The 23,934-nt window shown below is 38.1% G+C and overlaps 2 protein-coding genes across 2 annotated transcripts in view; both read right to left on the bottom strand.

Moving 5' to 3' along the window:
• Positions 1-23,934, bottom strand: part of ndfip1 (Nedd4 family interacting protein 1) — a 424,215-nt gene that overhangs the window by 233,920 nt on the left and 166,361 nt on the right. The window lies entirely within an intron of this gene.
• On the bottom strand, positions 6,623-22,236 carry kif3a (kinesin family member 3A). The gene is made up of 17 exons (XM_060886912.1): positions 22,015-22,236; positions 20,713-20,995; positions 18,555-18,699; positions 17,822-17,906; positions 17,054-17,159; positions 16,543-16,682; positions 16,249-16,446; positions 15,926-16,100; positions 15,134-15,232; positions 10,341-10,497; positions 9,615-9,795; positions 9,339-9,449; positions 8,831-8,956; positions 8,507-8,560; positions 8,360-8,428; positions 8,138-8,265; positions 6,623-7,386 (listed from the first exon to the last, which is right to left on the bottom strand). Exons 1-17 carry the CDS (start codon positions 22,018-22,020, stop codon positions 7,338-7,340), a joined length of 2,112 nt encoding a protein of 703 aa, XP_060742895.1. The 5' UTR covers positions 22,021-22,236; the 3' UTR covers positions 6,623-7,337.

Here is a 23,934-nt window from a genome sequence, read left to right on the forward strand (position 1 = left end):
AGAGTTACTGGTTATTATGTAAATCTTCCTGTAAATCTTCCATGTTCTCATGGGGTTCCTCCAGGCGATCCTACCTTAAGTGGACTGGCTAAGCAAAATTGTCCCAGGTATAAATTAGTGTGTGAATGAGTGTGCAGAGGGATGCATCATAATGCTTAGAGTGGCAAATATCAGTCTCAAGTCATTATTCATAGAAGTGGGCATGACCAACAGCAGAACGTATTGGGTTTTATCTCTAAGAATGGAAATCCCCAGAGATAAAAATGACACTAGAGGAAAATCTGGTGTGAAAGTTCCTCAAACTCAGTTACTCTACTTGAGTTCATAACCATCTCCACTGAAGATGTGTGCTGGACTGTTGTCTTTTTCTGATCCCAAACTCCTTTACTGAAGTGTCCAGGAAAAACAAAATATCACCTGCTGTTTGTATCTGTATTTTATCCATTTAGTAGTTCTGTTTATTTGTGACATATCTTACAGTACAGTGAAATACTTTAATTCACATATCCCAACTTATAAGGAAGTCGGAGCACAGGGTCGGAGCACAGGGCCAGCTATGATACGGCACACTGGAGCAGAGAGGATTAAGGATCTTGTGGCAATCTTGGGGTTCTGGGGATTTAACACCTGACCTTGTGATCACATTAACTTCTCTGTTCATTTCAAGCATGTTTTCAGATTCAGTTACATACCCAGCTGTGTGTGACAAGCTGGATCGATTCCATAGTGTATTCCCACCCTGTGTCCCTGTGGCTGTGTATCCACTGCAGGACAAAGTGCCTAAAGAGAATAATTGAATGAATAAATTAATGCATAATATTATTGCTTATTCATGCTCAGTTCTGCTGCTATCATGGTACATGATTATAAGCAAGTCTGTCCATAATACATCCATCCAATCATTCTAGTCATTTATATTACTGATCACCAAAAAATCTCAGCAGCATCTTTACTTTCAGTGAAGGCTGAGGAAAGTCTATTTCCTGACCACTTTCTCCACAGGGACTCTCAAGAGAATCTTGAGCAGCTGCTTCACTGCCTGGTTTTGGATTTGCACCGTCTGAGACCGCAAGAACCTGCAGAGGATACTGAGGACTACTAAAAGTTTCTCTTCTCTTTATAACAGACATTCACGCTTCATCCTCAAAGCCAGCAGTATTGTGGATGACCTTACATGTCTCGTGCACACTCTTCACCATCCTGCTGTCTGTAAAAAGGTACAGAAGCATTCAGCATCTCACAACCAGTCTGTGTAACACACAAGTTTCTTCCCACAAGTCATCAGATTCATCAATTCCCAGTAACGGGACTAACACCAAAACACATAAACACTCAGTTTGTTAAAGCTGCTAACTGTCCTTATTGTTTACACATGGAGGATCTTTACCTGCAAAACTGAATAATGGTCTGTACAATAGTGAATTGTATTGTATTGTATTGTATTGTATTGTATTGTATTGTATTGTATTGTATTGTATTGTCTGTCTTGTGCTGTTTTACATGCACTTTATGTAAAACTGTGTTCTTAGCTCTTTGTCGTTTTATTTAGTTCTGTGTTTTATGTAGCACCAGGGTCCTGTAGAAACCTTGCTTCATTTTATCATGTACTGTACCAGCCATATATGGTTCAAATGACAATAAAATTTTCAATTCAGTTCAATTTATTTGTATAGCGCCTTTATCGATACACATTGTCTCCAAGCAGCTTTATATGAGTATAGAAACAGAATACAAATTTAAAAGTTTAACTTTTCATATAAAGTTACTCTAACAATTATCCTTAACGAGCAAGTCGGAGGCTTCGTGACTTGAGTTGGCAGAAAGTTAAAAAGGTTTGACTGGATTCTACCTTACTAAAGCAACTACGTTACTGGTGAGTTAGCAGAATTAACCCTTGTATGTTGTTCGGGTCTGTGGGACCCATATTCATAAACATCAATAAATTTGATTTTCTTTTTTTTATTACATTTTATTAAAAAACAACAAAAAACGAGTAGCACTTTAATTAAAAATGTGATGTAATAAAGGTAAAGGGCAAATATTAACCATATATGCTGTTTATATTGCTTGTAATTGGGATGAAGTAAACATCTGTAGAATATTAAACATTAAATTTTTGATTGTGTTGAAGTAAAAACCCAAAAATACAGCGGGTCGACCAGACCCACGAACACAAAAATACGAACATCATACAAGGGTTAAATGCATTAATTGTTAATAGGAGACAACAAGCTACTGTAGCTGTACTCTATATGCAACTTCACAAAAATCTTGACCTAAAAAAAAACAAGCAGTGTGATTTGAGTTCTGTATGACATCAACACCTTAATCAGGATATCAGAAGGGATTCCCAGCCACGTAATGCATACAGTCACATCCTCTCACTCTCAGTGCTATAAAAGAGGAGGTATAGAAGACACAGAGCACAGATAGTACTCTGATAGTAGTGAACTCAAACAGGCTACTAGACCGAACCAGTGACAACGACATGAACGTCTTCATATTTCTCTTCCTGTCTGCTGCGATGGTTACTGCAGCACCTCATGCAGCATCTATATTGGACAAACATCACTCTAAAAGTGGAAAACCAGTCAGCTCCACCGTTCCTAAATGCGAGCAGAAAAAGCGAGAAACTGTTCTACTTTTACGAGATATCGTCCATCATGTGAATCGCTCGAAAATGCTCCTACGCGAGAAGGTAAGATTAATATTAATGATATGAATAGAGAAAATTGCAAACCAGCAGTGATTTTAAATTTAATCTAACAAAACTTTTTTGTGTTTTTTTTTTTTTTTTTTTTTCTTTTCAGATGCTTCAGAAAGAAGTTCAAAATGTTTTTATGAATAAAGAATGCAATGTAAGTAAACATCAACAGTAATAATTCATGGACATAGCATTAAAAGTATATAGACGATATAGAATCTGAAGGATGTGAACCCTTTTCTATGTGTAATCCAGAGGACGACACTCTGCGAAGCAGGGAAAGTTCTCTCAGCTTACAACTCATCGTCCCTCGGACTAAAGAGTCCTATAGACTGGAAGCTGCCTAGGATACTTCTTGCTTACTCAAATGTAAGTGACTGATTTTGAAATTACAATAAACCCTTTTATACCACAGTGCTGTTAAATCCTCAATTCTGATTGGTCAGAACTCTTTCGAATGCAATCCAGATAGCTTAGCTAAATGAACAGAGTCATTCAATGAGCATGAAGTCCGATAATCCCACTTTTTCTGCTTTAAGAGGATGTAAGGGAACAACTGTGTATAGCTGAAAGAAAAAGAAAAAAAAAGACAAACCATACGGTTAAATGCAACTACAAAAAGAATTAAACCGTGTGACTATAGATGTGCAGCAACTCTAATGTATCTCTGTATGTTTCATCTGCAGAAGTGCACAACAACAGACCAGCAAGAATTAATTCAACTTGACCAGCTTTTGGATCAAATAAAGCGCTGTGGTCAGAAGGAGCTCACAAATCATCCCAATCCTTGTCAATGATTTTTTTTTTTTTTTTTTGAAAAAAGCATTGTAATATTGATCTATTTATATCTTTATATCAGACGCTATTTATGAGATGTTTATATATTATTAATTTATTTTTACATTGTTGGAATATTTATTAATAAAATATTTATGTCAAATGGAATGAATTTTGTTGTTGTTTTCCTTCAATAGCAGTCACCATGTGGTTTCTCCAAGCAAACAGTACACTACCTACCTTACGATACACACGGCAAGCAAGAGGCTTCAAATTGGTCACACTGTTTACACAATTTTAAAAAACAGTATTACTGTTATTCTGTGGTATGGGTTGGGTTGGGTCCATTCATCTCCTCACTGCAAATCAAACAAAACATTTCCATCATGATGGGACTGACCTTCCAGGGTGACCACACCCCCAGAAGACATGGCCACACCCCCAGAGACATGTAACAAAGGCTCATGGTTTATTGACTTCAGTGCCAGTTGAATGAAGTTATCGTACGTTGCCATGCTAGCCCATTTGGAGCGAGTCCCACGTATTTGAAGCTGTATTTCAGTGATTTTTACACGTCTCATCTGAACACCGATGGAAGATTTGAAGATTGAGCGACATGACAGAGGGACACCAAACTAGGGAAGATCTTTTATAAGATTGGTGATCACTGCTCCAATAAGATTCCAGAGACTTTGCCATGATTTTGCACTGAAGCTGGTTTTGTGGACAAACATTATGTTGTTTTACCACTAATCTGTCATCCATTTGTAGTTTGTTTGTTGTCCATTTAATATGACTGTGTTCTTTTGGCCTTTAAGTGTTTTACACTGCTTTAACATCTAAAACCTTTCATTTAAATGTGGGGGTCATGTCTTGTACCTCCAGCTTTGGTTGATCAATCCATGCTTGTGCCCTGTGTGTGCAGAGTTTGCATCCACAGTCCAAAGACATGCATTTTAGGGTGATTAGCATCTCTAAATTTTCTGTTGTGTTGGATTGTGCCCTGTGTTGGGTTGGCACCCCCTCCATTGTGTCCTCCAGCCATGTGCCACCTGAGATAGACTCCAGGTTCTCTGTGACTCTGTGTAGGACAGGGGTGGCCAACCAGTCAGAGATCAAGAGCCACATTTTTTACTGTGTTACCGCAAAGAGCCACATCATACACATGGGCACACATGAACATCACCTTTTTTTTTCCCTGCCATTTTGAAAGCGAACTTGACACAAATTGTTTACTCAAATGATCTTGCTCCTACTGGGAAACTTTAAGGTAGTTTCATCCCACTCACATGCGCGTTTGACAAAAACCAGGCAAAGAGCCGCATGTGGCTCGGGAGCCACGGGTTGGTCACCCCTGGTGTAGGATAATCACTACAGAAAATGGAATTACAAACAAGACCTATTCCAGTGGCTGATCTGTTAAGAGTTGATAAATGCAGCAAAGATCTTTACTGGTCAGGAAGAAATAAGTGATGCATAATCTAAATCTAAGAATAAACAGATTTGAAAGAAAATGTCTAATTGCTCATATGGTGACGCTTTCTACAAGAAAGCATTGAACATTTATTGACAGTGTCTCCGACAGACACAGGAAAGTCTTCAGGATTTATACTTTCCAGGTTTCTCTGTAACATAATAGGCTAAATGATTTTCCTTATTACTTTCCAGAGAGAGAAAAGAGAGGCTGATGTAACAGCTGTTATATATTATAAGTGATAACAGGAAGTAACACAATTTCCACATTAAATGAACCTATAAATAGATAAAAGTATGATGTAATTGAATGCATTGCTGTAGTATAAGAAGAAAAAAACACACAGTTAATATTAAAATTAATCAGCTCATGGTAACGGTAACATCTGATTATTCTAACTATAACAATGTTTTATTCCTTGCATCAAAAAAAATCCAGCTTGCTTTGCTTGATTTTCAAATCAACAACGGTGGACATACAGACAATCATCATCTCACATCGTATATTTATAAGACTGAAAACGGTGTTTATTTACAACCCCAAACAAACAGGATCTCAGAGTACTGCCATGTTGACAATTAAAAAAAAAGCCCAATGTAAACCCATTTAAACTCTACATCTATGCTCTCATTGATTCTGACATTGTCACTATAATCTTAAATCTATTTTTAACTTATCTCATCTGCTTGCTTGTCTAGTTTCACTTCACAGCTAGAGCCAGAGGAAGGTGGTGCAAATCTGCAGCACAAAAGAGACAAGTAATGATCAGTTTCTCTTGTTGTTCAAGAACACAGAAGATGAACTCATTAAATGTGTGTGAATGTCATCAACCAACCTGGTAAATACTACCATATAATAATACTACCATATCTCTCTCTCTCTCTCTCTCACACACACACACACACACACACACACACACACACACACACACTACTACCATATCCACACTCTTCCCTGAAGATCTCTACACTCACTATCTCACACTCATCCACTGATTTTCATCTCTTATGAACTTCATGAGTGTTACATGAAGTAACAACACTGCAGTTTTGTAACTCTACAATCCTGCTACTGCTCACTTACTTCATGTTCTCCAAAATATATTGGAAAGCCTTGAAAACCTTCATGTAACTTGTCAATGATGCTTTTAGCTAGTTACCCTTGGTGTATTAAGGCATTGTAAAAAAAAACATCAACCACCCTGGGAAATACTACCCTGTTAGTACTCTTACTTGAAGACAGACACACACTCACTCACCAACAATCTCACTCACTCTCACTCACTCACTCACAATCTCACTCACAATCTTACTCACTTTTCTGACTTCATTTTCCTCAAAATATCTTAGAAAACCTTGAAAAGATGCAGATGGCGTATTAAGACACTGCAAACGTCTATAAATCTGCTTTCTGTATAGTAACGAGGTCTGACAGTGATTATAATGTATACCCAGTGTCCAAAACAAATCTAGCATTCATTTTGTTGCTCACTTTAGATCACAATCTACTCTTCAACGAATCAGGATTCATAAATATTATTCATTCATAATCAGTGAAGTAGAGCTTATTTTTGGGTAAATGCTGTTTATAAAACAATCACTTACTTCCATATCCCGTAACATTTATAAATCATTTTCAGGAAGACAATATTATAATATCAGACTGTATTATTCATATATTTTTTTATTCGACACAAAGGAATTGTGAAATATGAGATCAATAATTTAATAAATTAACAAGTATACATGGTACAGCATAGTAAATGTAAACAATTGTATGGCAAATAAAAAGGTCTGATCTTTGACTACGGTGCACATGTGGTAGCTGAAGAAATGAAAACAAAACCATTTAGCTAGTGTTATATAGCGCTACAGTGGATGTTTGAGCAGCATGCAGGTTCTCAGGCCAAATCCCATCACCGAATCAGGTTAGGAGTACACATTACATACATCAAGTTCAAAGACTAAAAAGAAACTGTAAAAGGCCGGTGCTAGAATCATCAGGCAGGTGATTCATTTCTGAAGTAGCTTGCATAAGATTTCAAGCTAATCAGCTAGAGCATCAGTGTAGTAACATCCTACGCTGGAGGAGTCGTGTCTTGCCTGAATCTACCACCTATCAGTCGAGGCTCGACTAAACACGTTGTTTTGTTTTGCAGTTAAACAAATGTTATTTGCTGAATGCACATTCTGAAATAAATAGGTGTTTTTACAACAAGCATAAAGAACTGTAATATTCCAGCACATGTACACTGAATACTTGTGTTTCATCACCAAAACCTCAATATACTTAGTCCAGATGTTTACAGCTTTACACACTGAACAGCAGTCCTTTCTTGTGCAAATGACCAGCCTGGGTCCTGCAGTCACACACTAATGATGATCACTGTAGCAGGGATTCGATGGCAGTCTCTGGCCTGGATGAACGCTTCCTACAAACATTGAGCAAATATTAGCGAGTGGATTAATCATGCATTCGATTTCATTTTATTATAAAAGAGATTCAGATCAGACATAAAGCATATGCTTGGACGACATCATAATTACTTTAGCTATTACTTAGCTAGAGATAAATAATTACAATTGTACCAGATCAACACCAAATGTGACGTTACAAAATAAAAAAATAAAATAAAAATAAAAAGCTGAATGCATTAATGTGATGCATGCAGTACAGCCATGTGGTGAATTATACTGCAGAATGCCTCTTAAATGGTAGTCTTAACCCGTAGTTCACACTAACAAGCAACAAAGATCTCTTATCTGCTTTAGCATTGGGATACTACGGTCGTTTGTAGGCGTTTCCTTTGTGGTGGTTTTTAGTTGGTGGTTTTCCAATAAGAACTCTTGCATCTCTTGTGCAAATATTAATAGATTTGTAATGGAAATAAACTTTACTAGCTATGTACACTAATATAACAACAATCTCTGCTACTTCCATCCAAGCTTTTTTTCTATTAATGCATATACAGATTTAATAAGATATTATATATGGCAGGATGGGACCACAGTCTTTCTTTTGTTTTTGTAAATGAAACCCAATGAGACCCAATGAATAGGAACTAAAATACGAGTAGGGATCTGGAAAAACCAGGCTGTTGATGAAATTACTGGTCCTACTGAAGCTGTGACCGGATCAAGAGTTTGGTGTCATTTTGCACTTTTCTAAAACAAAGATCTGACCTGCGTCCGGTCCTGGGTCTGGCCTTGCCGCTTTTTGAAGTCCTGGGCCTCTCCAGCCTCATCAAGGACTGGCGCATGCTCTCCTCTGTATACGCAAGATACACGTGGGACAGATCCACTTCAAATGGCTGAAACAAATCCAAACAGCACACTCAGTTAGCCTAATCGTAACACTGTATAAAGAGCATTATAGATTGTATTATGAATTTAAGTGCCATTTACATCCTTTTCTTTCTTGTCAGGCACGGGAGTTTGTTTTCTCATGTTGTTTCCTGTGTAAGCCACGCATTTCTATGGAAGAAGAGATGTTAGTTTAGTTCACTATAGCGACAACAGCGCATGGAGGGAAACAAGAATTCGAGCACGCACCAGTTGCCATTCCCCTATGTCTTCGTTCCAGTGTACATAATTCTCAATCATTTCCTGGAGAACACAAAGTTTAGACTGATTAGATCTTGGAGTCAAAATCTATTTTAGTTTATAAATAAACACATACTGTACAGTGCCAACAATCAACCATCTTTACATATTCTAAAATGACCTAATAGATAAGGACAATCCAGAAACTTGTCAAAATTTAGCACATTAGTTATTTTAGGTTTCTGTATAATCGACTGTACATTTGTATATTTTACCTCTGAGCATGTATTAGAATCTAGCGATACAATCATACGCTCTTGCATGTAATCATACCTGGTATTCCTGAGGGATAAAATTGTCAATGATTAGCATTTGCAGGCGGAGTTCTCTGCTAAGCTGGCGGATGTTCTCCAGCAGGCCCTCAATCTCTCTGTGATGCTCCTGTTGCAGATCCGCCATCTACAACAGAAAAGCATACGTTGACCTGCTTGCTTGGAAGCTGCTTGCTTGGAACTCGAGTGTCCTGCATAGAGCCCTGACTTCACCCCGACTGAACACCTATGGGATGAAGTGGCACAGCGAGTGCTCCCCAGACCTCCTTACCCAACATTAAAATAACATTTCGAGTTCCCCCAAGTTCCACCAGACCCTGGAATATAGACAGTAACCCAAGCCCTCTAAAAACCTAGGGAAAACCCTGTTGACTGTGAAGTTCACACATTTTAAATAATTAAGACAAATAAGTGAGCAATTCTACATACATTAACCACAGGAATGTTCTGACGTCAAACTGCATCTCAAGCAGAAACAAAAAACTTCAACAAACAACATTTGTGCATACCTCTGACTTTGCTGCCATCAACATGGTCCAGACTTTCTTCAGTTTCTTGGTCTTGCCTTGGGCCTCCTCTTGCAAACTGGTGTATTTTTCCTCAATGTCCAAGCGCTCTTGCTATTGTGAAAACACAGGAATACACAAATAATGAGCAGGATAGAACAATGAATGACAAATCCAATCCTGCTATGAACATAAACCTGACCAGTGTTTCCCAGCACTGAAAGCTGAAGCTTTCTACTTCTTGTACTTTATTTCTTAAGCTGAAGCCAGAACACCTACCTCCTTCTCTTCTAGTTCTCTGCGGAGCTGATCGGCTCTTTTCCGTCGCTCCTCCAGCTCGTTGTTGGATTCTTCTAGAAGCTTCTCTTGCTCCTCTGCCTTGGCCAGCAAGTCAACTCCTCCGACGATCACTTTCTTTTCCAAAGCCGACAGTTTCTCAAGTAAGAGGTGGTGTTCCTGCCTGTAAACCAAGTAATATTATTTAAGGACATGTACTTATTACACGTTTATGTTAATACATTTATTAACACTTAATAACCTACCTACATACTTCATACAAAATTCAATTCGATATATTAGGCTTTCAGTTTCTTCACATAAAACCCATAAAGACTTTTTGTTCTGAAGATTGAGAGCAGGAATTTCTGCCTTATGGAAATCCAAACAAAATACCACCTCAACTTGGAATTCCTACTCATCGCTACTCCTTGTCATGAAGACCTCATCAAACCCGGGTACAGTAAGTGACATCAAATTGACGTACATGCTCAGAGCATCATGAGTACATGCTTTAGCCACTTTGTAGCTCAAGCACAGAGAGGTCTAAAATCTAACTTAGAGGTTCTAACTTTTCCCACTTCAGAGTCAAATCAAATGCAGCTTTAAATCATTATGTACACGAATCCGGAAACCATTTTAAAAGTCACAAACCACAAGTACTGAAAACTGAGCTTCTAAGGCTAGTAGAGGCATGCTTGCTTGAAAACTGGCTCAGCCATGACTCACTGGGCTTTAAGTAGGTCTTTCTCCCTCTTCTCCAGCTCTGCTCGTGCTTTGTTGCGCTCCTCCTCCTCCATGTCCAGCTTGGCCTCCAGGGCCTTCCGCTCCTCGTCGATCTTCGCCTGCATGTCTGCCATCTTGTCTGGGGATACCTTCTTCCTTCCTGTCAGAAGCAAGGGGGAAAAACTTATTCCAAACAAACAACACATCTAAAAAAATAAAGCTTATTAGCAATCGATTTTAGGGCAAAATCTTCCATGATATTTTAAAAATGCCTTTAGCACACAGGGTAGCGGTAAGATGATGTCAACACCTCACACACTTAGATGTCCATACTCCTAATTCTTGGACACACTTCTATCCCCCACTGCTCCACATCTCACAGACACAACCAGAGACACATATACTGGAATGAAGGAAAAAATCTTCACTACAAGTACATATATGAATAGTTAATTAATAATAATTTAATAATTTAATAAAAAAGTCTCAAATGTGCAATTTATTTAGGAAGGCATTGCTGCTAAAAATGGGACTGAGGCTATGTATCTCGTTGGACACGTGAAGCGCCAAAGTACAGATGTGTCTCAACTTTTCAGTAGTAATTGCTCTTTACTGACATTTGGCCTCATATTTTCCGTCTAATAACTAATGTTTCAGCAGTTTGCAAGCGAATATTTATCGGAAATCTTGTGTGTCATCTGTGTGGGCCATGCGCGCGCACACACACACACACACACACACACACAGACACACAGACATTCACACACACACAGACAAACACACACAGACACACACACACACACACACACACACACACACACACACACTTCTGCTCCCCCTACAACACGGGACTCATGTAGTTTTGAGTACATTTCTTAATCATTTTAATTTGATGTGCAATGTGTGGGTGGACCGGTAAAGGCCAGTGAAAACTTAACATTCGATTACTGAGTTATAATTAGAAGTTTAGTTCACACGGTCACACCTCAAAGTAACCCCAATGATAGTTGAACTCTGCACTGATAATGTGACGACAGGTTTACACAATTAGCCTGCTGAAATTCTTTGAAGTTTCGGTGTGTGTGTGTGAGAGAAAGAGAGAGATGGTAGTATTATTATATGGTTGTATTTACCAGGTTGGTTGATGACATTCACACACATTTAATGAGTGTCAGTGTTTTGCATTAAGAGAGATTTACCTTTACACAGAATTAGTGGAGAGCTGTTTGGGTTAACGACAAGACGTTCACGTCAAACTTGATCGCATCAAACTCAGTGAATTTAGAGCAGAAAAGAAATTCATGCAGCTTTGGAGAGGACAGAAACTATAGGTTTCAACTTCACATATTTCAAGTCAAACAGAACAGCTATTTTGTTCACCTCAGAAGTAATGAATTTTTTTTAATTGATTATCTGCAGCATTATTTCTGCTTTAATTCACTCACTCTCCTTCTCATTCTCTCCCGCTTATCCGAACTACCTCGGGTCACGGGGAGCCTGCATCTCAGGCATCATCGGGCATCAAGGTAGGATACACCCTGGACGGAGTGCCAACCCATCGCAGGGCACACACACTCTCATTCACTCACAGACTACGGACAATTTTCCAGAGATGCCAATCAACCTACCATGCATGTCTTTGGACCGGGGGAGGAAACCGGAGTACCCGGAGGAAACCCCTGAGGCACGGGGAGAACATGCAAACTCCACACACACAAGGCGGAGGAAGGAATCGAACCCCGACCCTGGAGGTGTGAGGCGAACGTGCTAACCATGAAGCCACCGTGCCCCCTGCTTTAATTCACTGTATCAGTATTCGGGGAATTTCTGAAATGAATGAAAAACTTCTCATTGGCTCTAGCTGTCATCGTGTACCTGACCCGACCTTTAGAGACAAGTGTACTAACTGTATACAAATACAAACATCCTAGACACTGCATCAGTTAGGAAAGAAGCACAATTTTCAGGGATGTACAAACTTTTTGAAAAATATTTAGCATAAAATAAAAATAACAAGGAGGGAGTTGGAAGAATCATGTAACTGCTGATGTTTATGGATTTACATTTCCAGCATTTGCCAGATGCCCTTATACAGAGGAACCTACATTTAATCTCATTTTATACAGCTGAGCAACTGAAGGTTAAGGGCCTTTGCTCAGGGGCCCAGCAGTAGCAGTATGATGAAGCTGTATAAGCTCCAATGGCTTAACTACGCTACCACATCCCTTAACCATGCACCAATTACTAAATCATTTTGACCCACTGAAAATCGGTTACTGTAAATAACAGTGAAATAAATCTGCCATTTTGAAATGTTCTCTTATGTAAATAAACATGATTAGGTGTTCTATTTGACAAAACATGAAACGCACGGTAACATGAAATGTGTGGAGTTGTGAAACACTGAGTATAAAAGTACATCTATTTAGCCTAGATGTAGAAAGTAAAGCGTAAAGACGTTAAATCAGAGACTGAAACATGACTGCGACAAAGACGTGACGTCGAGTCCGCATGAAAGTAAAGAAGCCACATGAAAGAGAAGAGCAAAAGAGCGTAAATGCATGATGGTTCAAAAAGATATGAAAGGATTTGTTCCCCATCAGATCCTGTCACAATGCCTGCAACTGACCCAGATTAAAAGGTTTAAAAATGACAACAGTTAATGTTTAGCGTTCTCAAACAGTCCACTCAGTACACGGGGTGACAGGGTTCCCTGTTTCATTTCTGTGCTACAGCAGCAACTGGATACATTCACACACATTATTAATGTTGAAATGAACGAGTCTTTAACAAAGATACCAAAAACAAAAAGGAAAAAAAAAAGCTACAAGTCCTAGCCGTGTCCGTGAACTGAAATAAAACGAGCTGCAAAAAATAAAGGACGCGAAAGTCACAGAGCAAAGAATGTGACCCCTGCTTAATAATTACCATTTACATAAAGCTAAATTCCATCTAGATTTTCTCTGATCACATTTCTTTGGGTTTAAAACAAAAAGCTCTTTGCACAGCTCTAGCATGCACACATCACTAATTCTGTGACACAAAAGAGCTTGAACGCATGCCGCAGTCGCTGTGTAGTGCCAATGTGACTCAGCTGTCGATTGATGAAAGGAAGGTAGCATTTGGTTTAGTAAACCACACGTGTAAAAAAATTGGTTGGTATAGAGTTTATGCCTGGCAATGATATAAAGCCTTGTCTCTTTGTGGTCGTGGCAACTACGAATATCTATTCAGCTATAATCAGCTCTGATTTACTGTTAACGCTTTCTATGCTGACTTTCTGTGCCTCTGTTCTCCTTATCCCTCGTTTTCTCTTTGCCCTTGCTTTGGGCTTTGGCAATGCCCTGAAGTTAGAGCATGGGGTTAAAGACAGGGGGATTTATAACAGCCATATGGTAAAAGAGTGTGCCAATGTGCCTGTAACAGAAATCACATTGGATATGAAGCACACGTGACCTTCCATCCAGTCCACAGCCTGAGATTTTTTGTTATGTAAGCACTACAAACGATGATCGTGATGTGTAGAGATGGCTGGATTTACAACTCTTTAAAGGGTAGGACACACAGTAGAGCAGGGAATAGTACATGATAATGTATTGTAGTATTGTAAAGTGCTACAGAGATAAGGTTCTCATTCCGTGTCATATGAGCATTCGTTCTGCAACGCTCGGCACCAACACATCACTTTACTATAATATCTAGCAGATTTAATCATAGATTAGGATTGTAAGTAAAGTACAATACAGACTACAGAAATCGGGAGATTGTGATTTGAATGTGCGAGCAAGAATAAAACAGAGCAGAGCGGATTAATTTTCGTATTAACGTCTCGCAGGGCTGCCTTGTCACTAAATTACAAGGAAGCACAGCCTTTGGAGGCCTTACCTACCGAGCAGGAACTGGTGGGCTGCTTATCTTTTAAGAGACTCAGTCATGACAAATGGAAGTTAATCAATGCCACATTTGCTATTCACTTCCACTTTAATTTCTAATTCACTTAAAAGCTACTATGAACATTTTACAGTACATTATTCTACGTTCAGGAAAGTCATGTGATTAAGGCACAGGGTTGTTGATCAAAACGTTAGGGTTCAAGCCTCAGCATTACTGAGCTGTCACTGTTGGGCCCCTGAGCAAGGCCCTTAATCCCCTCTGCTCCGGGAGTGCTGTATCATGGCTGACCCTGGGCTCTGACCTCCAACCTCCAAAGATGAGATATGAAATGGACAAATTTCACCCTAATGTATGCAATGTAATGTAATGTATGTGACAAAAAAGAAAGAAAGAAAATTTCTTAAAGAAAGACTCGTAAGTGATTCGATTAGCATAGCATCTCTCTTGATTAGCCCAACAGAAACTTACAGCCATTCAAGGGTTCAAATTAATCTTGAATATTTGAGCGAGTTGGACTGTGCAGCCATGACTCGCTCGCCTTATTTGTTAATTTCTTTCAATCTAGCATGCGGTTTCAAATATTTACTCAACAGTGAAACAGATGTTGTTCACTACACAACGAAACAAATTTTCATTTCATTCTCTATTGGCATGTGAATATTTTGTATAAGAAAAATCCCAAAATATAATATTGCATCATTTAGTTCTCATGTATTAATGCTGATTAGTTCACTTGGAAGGCAGCGTTTGCAGAAATCCCCCGTGCATATTACTGTTGTGTGAGTAAGAGTGTAGGTGCATTTTATCACTTTGAGAATCGACTTAACCACGAACCGATTCACACCATTAACTCTACTTCTTATCGATGGAAGACTACATGTATGAGAGATGGTGACTCTAACCTCGTCGTTTCCTGCGTCTCTCTCCAGCATCTCCAGACTCATCTTCTCCTTCGTCCATGTCTTCAGAGCCGCTGCCCTCTGACCCTGAGATCTCTTCTCCTTGAAATAATACAGAGTCAAGACACTCGTATTAATAACGGTGAGTCAGTTTTTAGTTTTCATACGGCAAAAAAACAAAGCATCCCCCGGACCAACCAAACCAACACTTCTTCTGTAGGAGCCACATCTCAAATGTTTTTTGCATACATTTTATTGGCAACTTTTGCTCCTTTAAAACCTGTCGTCACACCACAGCATATAGAATATTATAAAGAAAATAAGGTATACAATGTTGTTGTTCTTCTTCTTTCTGCTCCATCTGGTCTGAATATTTGATTTGGCAATGGATGTTCTGTCAATCACAACCCTCCCGTTTTATCCGAGCTCAGGACCGACACTAAGTGTTAACACCTCAGTGGCTGGGTCACTTCGATGCATAGGAACTGAACCTGGGCCATGGCATTGACAGCGTGGGATCCTGCGGCCCGCCCACCAGTGGGCCGTGTATACAATATAGTGCATGAAAAGCTATTGCAGAAATACATTAGATATATCTCAAGGCTGTGAGCTGCGGTTCTGTTCATATACTGGCCTACAAATTACACTGAGAAATGAATTTAAGAAATTGGAGGAATTGCGAATTAAATTGCTATGTAATAGTATGTTTGGTACTGGTCTAGTACACTTTACTCTTTTAGAACTCATTTATAATTCTAATACAATGGTGTGAGCATGTTGGTTATTTTAGCGTACCTTCTTTCAGCTTTCTCCTAAGATCTTCGATCTCCTTCTGAAACTGGCGTATGAGTGCGTCTTTGGGGTCTTCGTTGATTCTCGCTTTATTCTTGATGTTCTTTGCACGGTTGGCATAGCGCAAAGTGCTGATGGTCTCGTCGTAGTTGTAGTCCGCCGGCCCAATGTTTGCACACTGAAAAAGAAGCGACGATTGAAGTTGAACTATGAATAAAACGTCTTTTTATTTGATCGGTACTCCTTGTAGTTATGCTGGCTGAGTTTCCGAAATGGAAAGTGAAAAACTCTAGGTCATGTGTGCAGGATTACTGAGGTCACTGTACCATCATGGTTTTGGAGTTTCCTCCCAGAGAGTCCTGCAGCAGGCGTGTGAGTTTGGAATTCCTGTAGGGCACATGTGTGCTCTTCCCATCCACCAAAGCAGAGATAACATTCCCCAGAGTGGAAAGGGACAAGTTGATCTTAGTGGCCTCTTTAAGACGTTGCCCAGTGGCTCCTGTCTTCCCCTGCCTCTCTGATCCCTGACAAGCAAGAAACATCCACCATGGCACTACAGTTTAACTTAAAGAAAAAAAAAAAAACAACAACATCCTTGTTTTTAGGCTTGTTCTACTCACTGCAAGGTCCACCAGGTGTAGCTTGCCCATGCGCACATGCCGGTTCCCATCAATGCCCTTCTCTTCACACTCGATAGTGATGGTGAAGATGGCGTGAGATCGGGAGCTGTGCTCGTTCATGTTGGTAGCACCGACAGAACCTGCAGAATCGATGGTTATGTAAGTAAATTATGTAAATAAACTAGGTACATTTATTCGTATGCAGCCTTCCTTCCTATCATTAATTCCAAGAATTATAATCGTTACTTCGGCACATTCACATCATTAACGCACGCTAAGAATAAAAGATAAAAAATGATCTCTTAATAATAACAAAAAATGTTAATATCATCTGGTACCAAAACCAGTATGCAACAACCAAAGGCATTAATTTCAGGAAGATCTTTTGACCTGCATCTGTGTGATTATGATTATTCCTGACCTGATGCCATGTGACCGGCTGACTGGATAATTGAATGAAAATAACGATTTCACAAGCATAGAAAATATACAAACAGTAATACATGCTTACGGTTCTTGTGCCCCATAGTCATAATTCCGTCCATATCATCAGCATTGTTCACAACGAAACCAGACAGGTCTTTAATGTAGACTCCTACATCTGGCCTTTCTTTCACCTGTTTTGGGATTTTCAAAAAACGTGCATATGAAAAATGTGTCAATGGAACTTCTAAAACAACTTTAAGAAGTAAATGTGAAGGAAATTAGATGTTGATGAGATTACAGGGGAAGGAATCTACTCCAAGGACCACAATTTATCTAACCATCATGTTATAACCGCATGTTACTAACTCAATTCCTGCAAACTCATCATCGATATAAGTTCATATTTGTTTCAATAAATAATTTACTTACAAATTTATTTATTGCACCTACATTTTTCTTTTTTATCTGTATTTACGTCTCACTATAAGGAGCGGTCGTAAAACACATTTCACTACTTGTCATACGGTGTATGTTTATGTATGTGACAAATAAAAGTTCAATTTGAATTTTGAAGTGACGGAATATAGGACGTGACATTAAAAATCTGCCTGCACAGTGGATTACAAAAAAAAAAAACTCTTCAGATTCATATGGTATACGAGAGAATTGAAACAAACGAGTCTATTTGGTCCATAAAAAACAAGTAGGTAATGCTAATTATTAAGTAGCAGACGCAGCAGATATTTTATCTTGCATTTTTTACTGAACAGAAATTGTAAATAATGCATTTCTGTATTAGTAATCAGATCAGGGGGAGTTTTGTACAAGAAATGTGTGAATTTCTGTTTCTCACCTCCAATCTTTGCATCTGGTCCTTCCCCAACAAGTCCCTGACTTCCTCATTATATATCTCCAAGTAGGAAACTCTAACCAAGAACCTGTCATTTTGAAAAGAAGCAATCTTTGGTTTCTTCGAATGAAATGGAAAATATGCACACATGGGTAAATGCAAACAGCAGAAGTTTAATATTCTCTATTAGTATGGATTTTATTGTAGATGGAAAAGAAGAGCATTCAATACCGATAACTTCAAAACGTAATGAAAATATCTTGCTAACTGAGAAAACCCCATATAAAGGTCAACACAAGGTTCGAATCAGACAACACAAGTTTCAGCAGCAGGAGTAAAAATGTTTTTGGTTTTTTTTTCTGTTGGTGTGGATCACAAAAAGACGGGGCACGGTGGCTTAGTGGTTAGCACGTTCGCCTCACACCTCCAGGGTCGGGGTTCGATTCCCGCCTCCACCTTGTGTGTGTGGAGTTTGCATGTTCTCCCCGTGCCTCGGGGGTTTCCTCCGAGTACTCCGGTTTTCTCCCCCGGTCCAAAGACATGTATGGTAGGTTGATTGGCATCTCTGGAAAATTGTCCGTAGTGTGTGATTGCGTGAGTGAATGAGTGTGTGTGTGTGTGTGCCCTGCGATGGGTTGGCACTCCGTCCAGGAGTGCCAAAAAAAAAAAAAGCTAACACTGTAAACGGGACTGAAAGACATAACACATAAACATCAGACACTGATGATATGCTTACCTGGTGTCTCCCTCTGCTTTAGCAATGTGACCGAAAATGTGAGCAAACGAATTGGGTATAATCCCTCGAAGTTCTGGAACGGCTCTCACTCCCTCCATGGTGAAGGTTTTCCCAGTGCCGGTTTGTCCGTAAGCAAATATGGTTCCTGGAAACAAATTAAAAACAAAAGTACAAATTTTGGTTATTCCACGTATAAAGGATAGATAGATAAAGCCAAAAAAATTGATATTCATGAAAATCCTATAAATGAGGAAAAAGAAGGTTCGCATCCCACTCGTGCTCCTGAGTGTGTGTAAATTTATCCAAGATTGTTACTCAACTTCAGATCGTATAATCTGCATAGAACGTTGCGTTATTATATATTAAAAAATATAATGCTGAGTATAAAAAGCTCATTTTTAAAACCATTTACAGCATTTAGTAGTCGAGAAAAACATCCTTACACTAGTGCACTAGGTCAGGGACTAAATATCCCATCAAAATAATTTGGTAAAAACTAATCATTTATTAGCTAAAGAATATAAAATAAACAAATAAATGAACCCCACAAACCCATTAATGAAGATGAATAAAACTTAAGACAAAATAAATGGCATTTGGTACTAAACAGAAGTGGTGCCAGTCTACACAGATGCCTCAGCTGTTGGAACAGTGCTCACTTCATTTTTATTATTATTCTTATCATTTATTATAAAATATTTTTATTGGGAAAGAAGTTGAAGTGAAAAGAACTTCCACCTTCTGCCTTTCAGCATTTACTCCGATGCTCCCAGAAGCCTATGCACTTGAACATCTACAGAGTATTGTGAGCATCACTACATGTAGATATTAAAAAAAAAAAAAAAGTTTTTAATTTCACAGATGACCAACATACTCCATGTGCACATGGAAAATCAGATTAACTAAAACTTTTGTAAATGTGGCAAAAAAAAAATGCTAGTTTGGTTTTCATTACATAAAAATTAACACACAAATTTATTAAAGATTGCTAAAGGCTCAGGCTTAATATTCATGTTCTTTTATAAAAACTAATAAGCAAAAAGCAATCTAATATTGCACAGGATTAGATTTTTGTTCAAACTGTTCATACTCTTGAATTTACTAATTTAGCAGGGACTTTAAGAAAGTAAAAAAAAAATATAAAAATTAATAAATAAATAAAGGCAGGTTTATAAGCCCAACTATAGATTTCTGGGTTTTACACAGAAAACAAGGCAACAAGTTCCATTACTTAGTATAGTCTCTTGCTTCCTATTGACTCACAAGAAGGTAAATTAGATAAAAATCAGCATTAGGTAAAATTACCAGAAGCGGTGGCACTTCCGTTTGCCACTTCATTTAACACGTCAATAAAATGTTTTTTTTCTGGTGGGCAAATTTCTTTTGCACTTGGTTATATCGGTTTCCCCCATATCAACAGAGAAACCACAAAACAAGCGCAAAATATGGCATAGATGCTCAAACTGATACAGAATCAATTTTACAGTAATCCTAGTGAACTAAATATTAACAGTAACACAGTGAGAGTAAAGGGAACTATTTTTTAACCCATCCTTCCATTAAAGCACCTTTCCTTTGTCAAGGGCCTTAAGGATCTATTTTCTTATAGTAAGAGGTTTGTACACTGGACCCCCTAGAAAACTGCACTGTGATTAATAAAGATTAGTAAAGTCTAGCAGTAAAGGTTTAAAATATAAAGGAGCATCTTGCCATCTACTAGCAATCAGTGTGGCTACAAAAATAGAATACTGCTATTATTTTGCTACACGTTCATTAGGATATGAGCAATAACGTGAGGTTATTAAGGTTGTGGGTTTGAGTCTCCAGCCTGCAATACCACGACTGAGGTGCCATTGAGCAAGGCACCGAACCCCCCAACTGCTCCCCGGGCGCTGCAGCATAAATGGCTGCCCACTGCTCCGGGTGTGTGTGTGTTCACTTTGGATGGGTTAAATGCAGAGAACGAATTCTGAGTATGGGTCACCATACTTAGCTGTATGTCACGTCACTTATCACTTTTCCTGTACTGACCCTTCAGATTTGAGAACTCAACATAGGTTAAAAAAAAAAGACCACGATGATTAGAAAGCAATAACACTTTCCGTGCAATACCTGCCAATTCAAAGACTAACAAGCACTTTTCTAGATTATCACATACCATTATATCCCTCTAACACTGAATCGATAATGGGCCTGGCGGTTAAATTGTACACGTCTAGCTGTTTGCTGTCGGGACTAAACACGGTGTCGAAAGTGAAGGTCTTCGGCGGTTCATTGGGGGTCTCAAGCTTGTTCACGGTGATCGTTCCCCGGATTTCATCCACGGTGACCGACTGCTTGTGTCCCATCATCTTCTCTTTCTGGTTGAGAGGCCGACATCGTACCACCACCTTTACGTTGTCGTTCACCTCCAACTTTTCTGGTTTATCAAGTTTGTGGCTCTGAAAAAGCAGAAAAAAGCACAACAGATGTGTTTGTAAAAGCAGCTCACATCCATGACCTAATTTCACATTTAACACAGAATTGATGAAAAAATGCATCGAATTTGTCACAGATACAAAATACAATTTATCAATGAATTAACAATAAACAGGGCAACTGTGCTGCAGTGTGTTTAACAGCTGCTTTAAAGGGAACTAACAACACAAACATTAGCGGAGATATAGATATATATATATATATATATATATATATATATATATATATATATATATATATATATATATACACACACACACACATATATACACACATTATATATATATATATATATATATATATATATATATATATATATATATATATATCTCCGCTAATGTTTGTGTTGTTAGTTCCCTTTAAAGCAGCTGTTAAACACACTGCAGCACAGTTGCCCTGTTTATTGTTAATTCATTGATAAATTGTATTTTGTATCTGTGACAAATTCGATGCATTTTTTCATCAATTCTGTGTTGTATACACACACACACACACATATATACACACATTATATATATATATATATATATATATATATATATATATATATATATATATATATATATATATATGGCAGCGGTTAATACGTAGCCATGGTTACATTTTTATTCATTAAATTTATTTCACTAAATAGCTATGCTAAGCTAAGCTAACCTAGCTATAGCTACCGAGCTGAAGTTAGTTGTCTAGACAACCATCGGTATTTTGCTAGCGCGGTTAGCTTAGCTAGCTAACTAACTAGCCTCTAAACACCCTCTGCCCAGACATCCCTTTGTAGAATTAAAGACCCTGTGGATGTAAAGGAAATCTGTAAAACATATTAAGAGCCTCGGTGAATAACATCAAGACGTGTTAAATGTCTAGTTTGATTTAACTAGACATGTAGCATAGCAGCTAGCAAGCTAATAAACACAACAGAAGCCGAAGGGAGGAACCTCGGGATGTGCACAACGCTACAGCGACGATTATCTCACGCTCTTACCGGCATTTCTCAATCTTCGGTGTGCTGTTAATCAAAGAAGAAGAAACGATTCGCTTTCTGTTTGAGTAAACAATATGTCCGATGAATTCCGGTGTTATTTCTCCATAATCAGACGCCCATCCCAGATAGCGGCACTTACACCGGACAATTCAGCTCTCCTGTTTCCCCTGTAGTGCGCATGCGTGAAATCATGACGTTTGTCGCTATGCTCTGCGTAGAGCCGCTAGCGCGTTCGGTATCGTCGTGTTATTATTATTTTTTTTTTATTGAATTAGCAACAGACATCAATTAACAAACTAGACAATAACAATACAGATGCAAATTATGTTAGGGGGGATTTACAACAAAATATTAAATATAGTACAGGTCAATATGAATACACATCCCTTAGTAAATAATAACCATCAGGGATCAAGTATTGATCTCATGTATACTATAAAACACAGTGATACTGTATGGCAAGCATTTTAACTTTTATACATTCACGTGATATGGATTTTTGATATTAAGAATTCAGTTTCCAATACTTAAAATGTAAATATTAAGTGTGTGATTTCTAGTAGTAACCATATTTTTGATATCAGGAATTACATTTACACTAGTAAAAACGTAATTTCTGATATCTGCTATTGCATATTCACTAGTTGAATATTGCAAGAGGCAAGTTATATTATAAATAGTATTTTATATTTGAAAATGGATAAAGAGGAATCTGAGAGAGGCAGTTTAAGTGGGGCCTAATGCAGCTTATAAAATGAATAATAGTAGTTATCTATAACTTACAGGTGTTACAGGCTATGCTCAAGTTTGTTAGTAGAGGAGATGCTGTCAAGTGTGAATGTGTGGCAAATGGTTTATATGGCTCACGGGTCAGGTAGGAGGGCCCCTTAGCAGAATTTTGCTTAGGGCCCCAGGCTGTCTATAAGCTTTAATAATTATTATTATTATAATTATTATTATTTAATAATTATTAAAGCTGTCTATAAGCTTTAATAATTATTAAGCATATATGAGTCTAGAATTAGAACTAGAACTAGAATTGATAGAATTAACGTGTTAAATATAAGTAACTAATATTTCTTCAGAATATTAAATATAAACATTCTCTTGTTTAGACACACACACACACACACACACACACACACACACACACACACACACACACACACACATATATATATATATATATATATATATATATATATATATATATATATATATATATATATATATATATATATATACTATATTGTACATACTATATTGTATGGCACAAAACGCAGTCTGTGTTGTTAATTTATTACTACGCTTTACTGTTAACAGGTTTATTTCATTCTCTCATACTAGACCAGAGAGAAGTGGTCATTAATTTGTTTAAATAATGTTTTTCTCTAATTCATTAAATCACAGAGGGAACAGAATTTTTTGGAATCCAGAGAAATGTCTTTCCCCATTTATATTATAGTCTGGGGATCAATAATGCACTAAAGTGATGCATTGATTCTGCACACTAAATCTCTCTCTCTCTCTCTCTCTCTCTCTCTCTCTCTCCCTCTCTCTCCGTCTGTCTCTCTATCTATCTGTCTCTCTCTCTCTCTCTCTCTCTCTCTCTCGTGCACGCTAACTACATTTTCATTAAATGTATCAAGAATTATTATTATTGGTGAATTTATTTCCATAAAGACATGCTAAATGCATAGATAGATAGATAGATAGATAGATAGATAGATAGATAGATAGATAGATAGATAGATAGATACTTCATTCATCCCAATGGGAAATTTACAATTGAGATATTTATCCATATACTGTATGCAGCAAAGCAGCTCAAACCAGTATTTGGTTCTTCCCCAAATTGTTGCCACAAAGTCTGAAGGGCACAACTGCTGGATTCTTCTGAGTGGATCTGGAGTCTTCTCT

Source organism: Tachysurus vachellii, chromosome 14 (genome assembly GCF_030014155.1).
Source record: "Tachysurus vachellii isolate PV-2020 chromosome 14, HZAU_Pvac_v1, whole genome shotgun sequence".
Classification (NCBI taxonomy): Eukaryota; Metazoa; Chordata; class Actinopteri; order Siluriformes; family Bagridae; genus Tachysurus; species Tachysurus vachellii.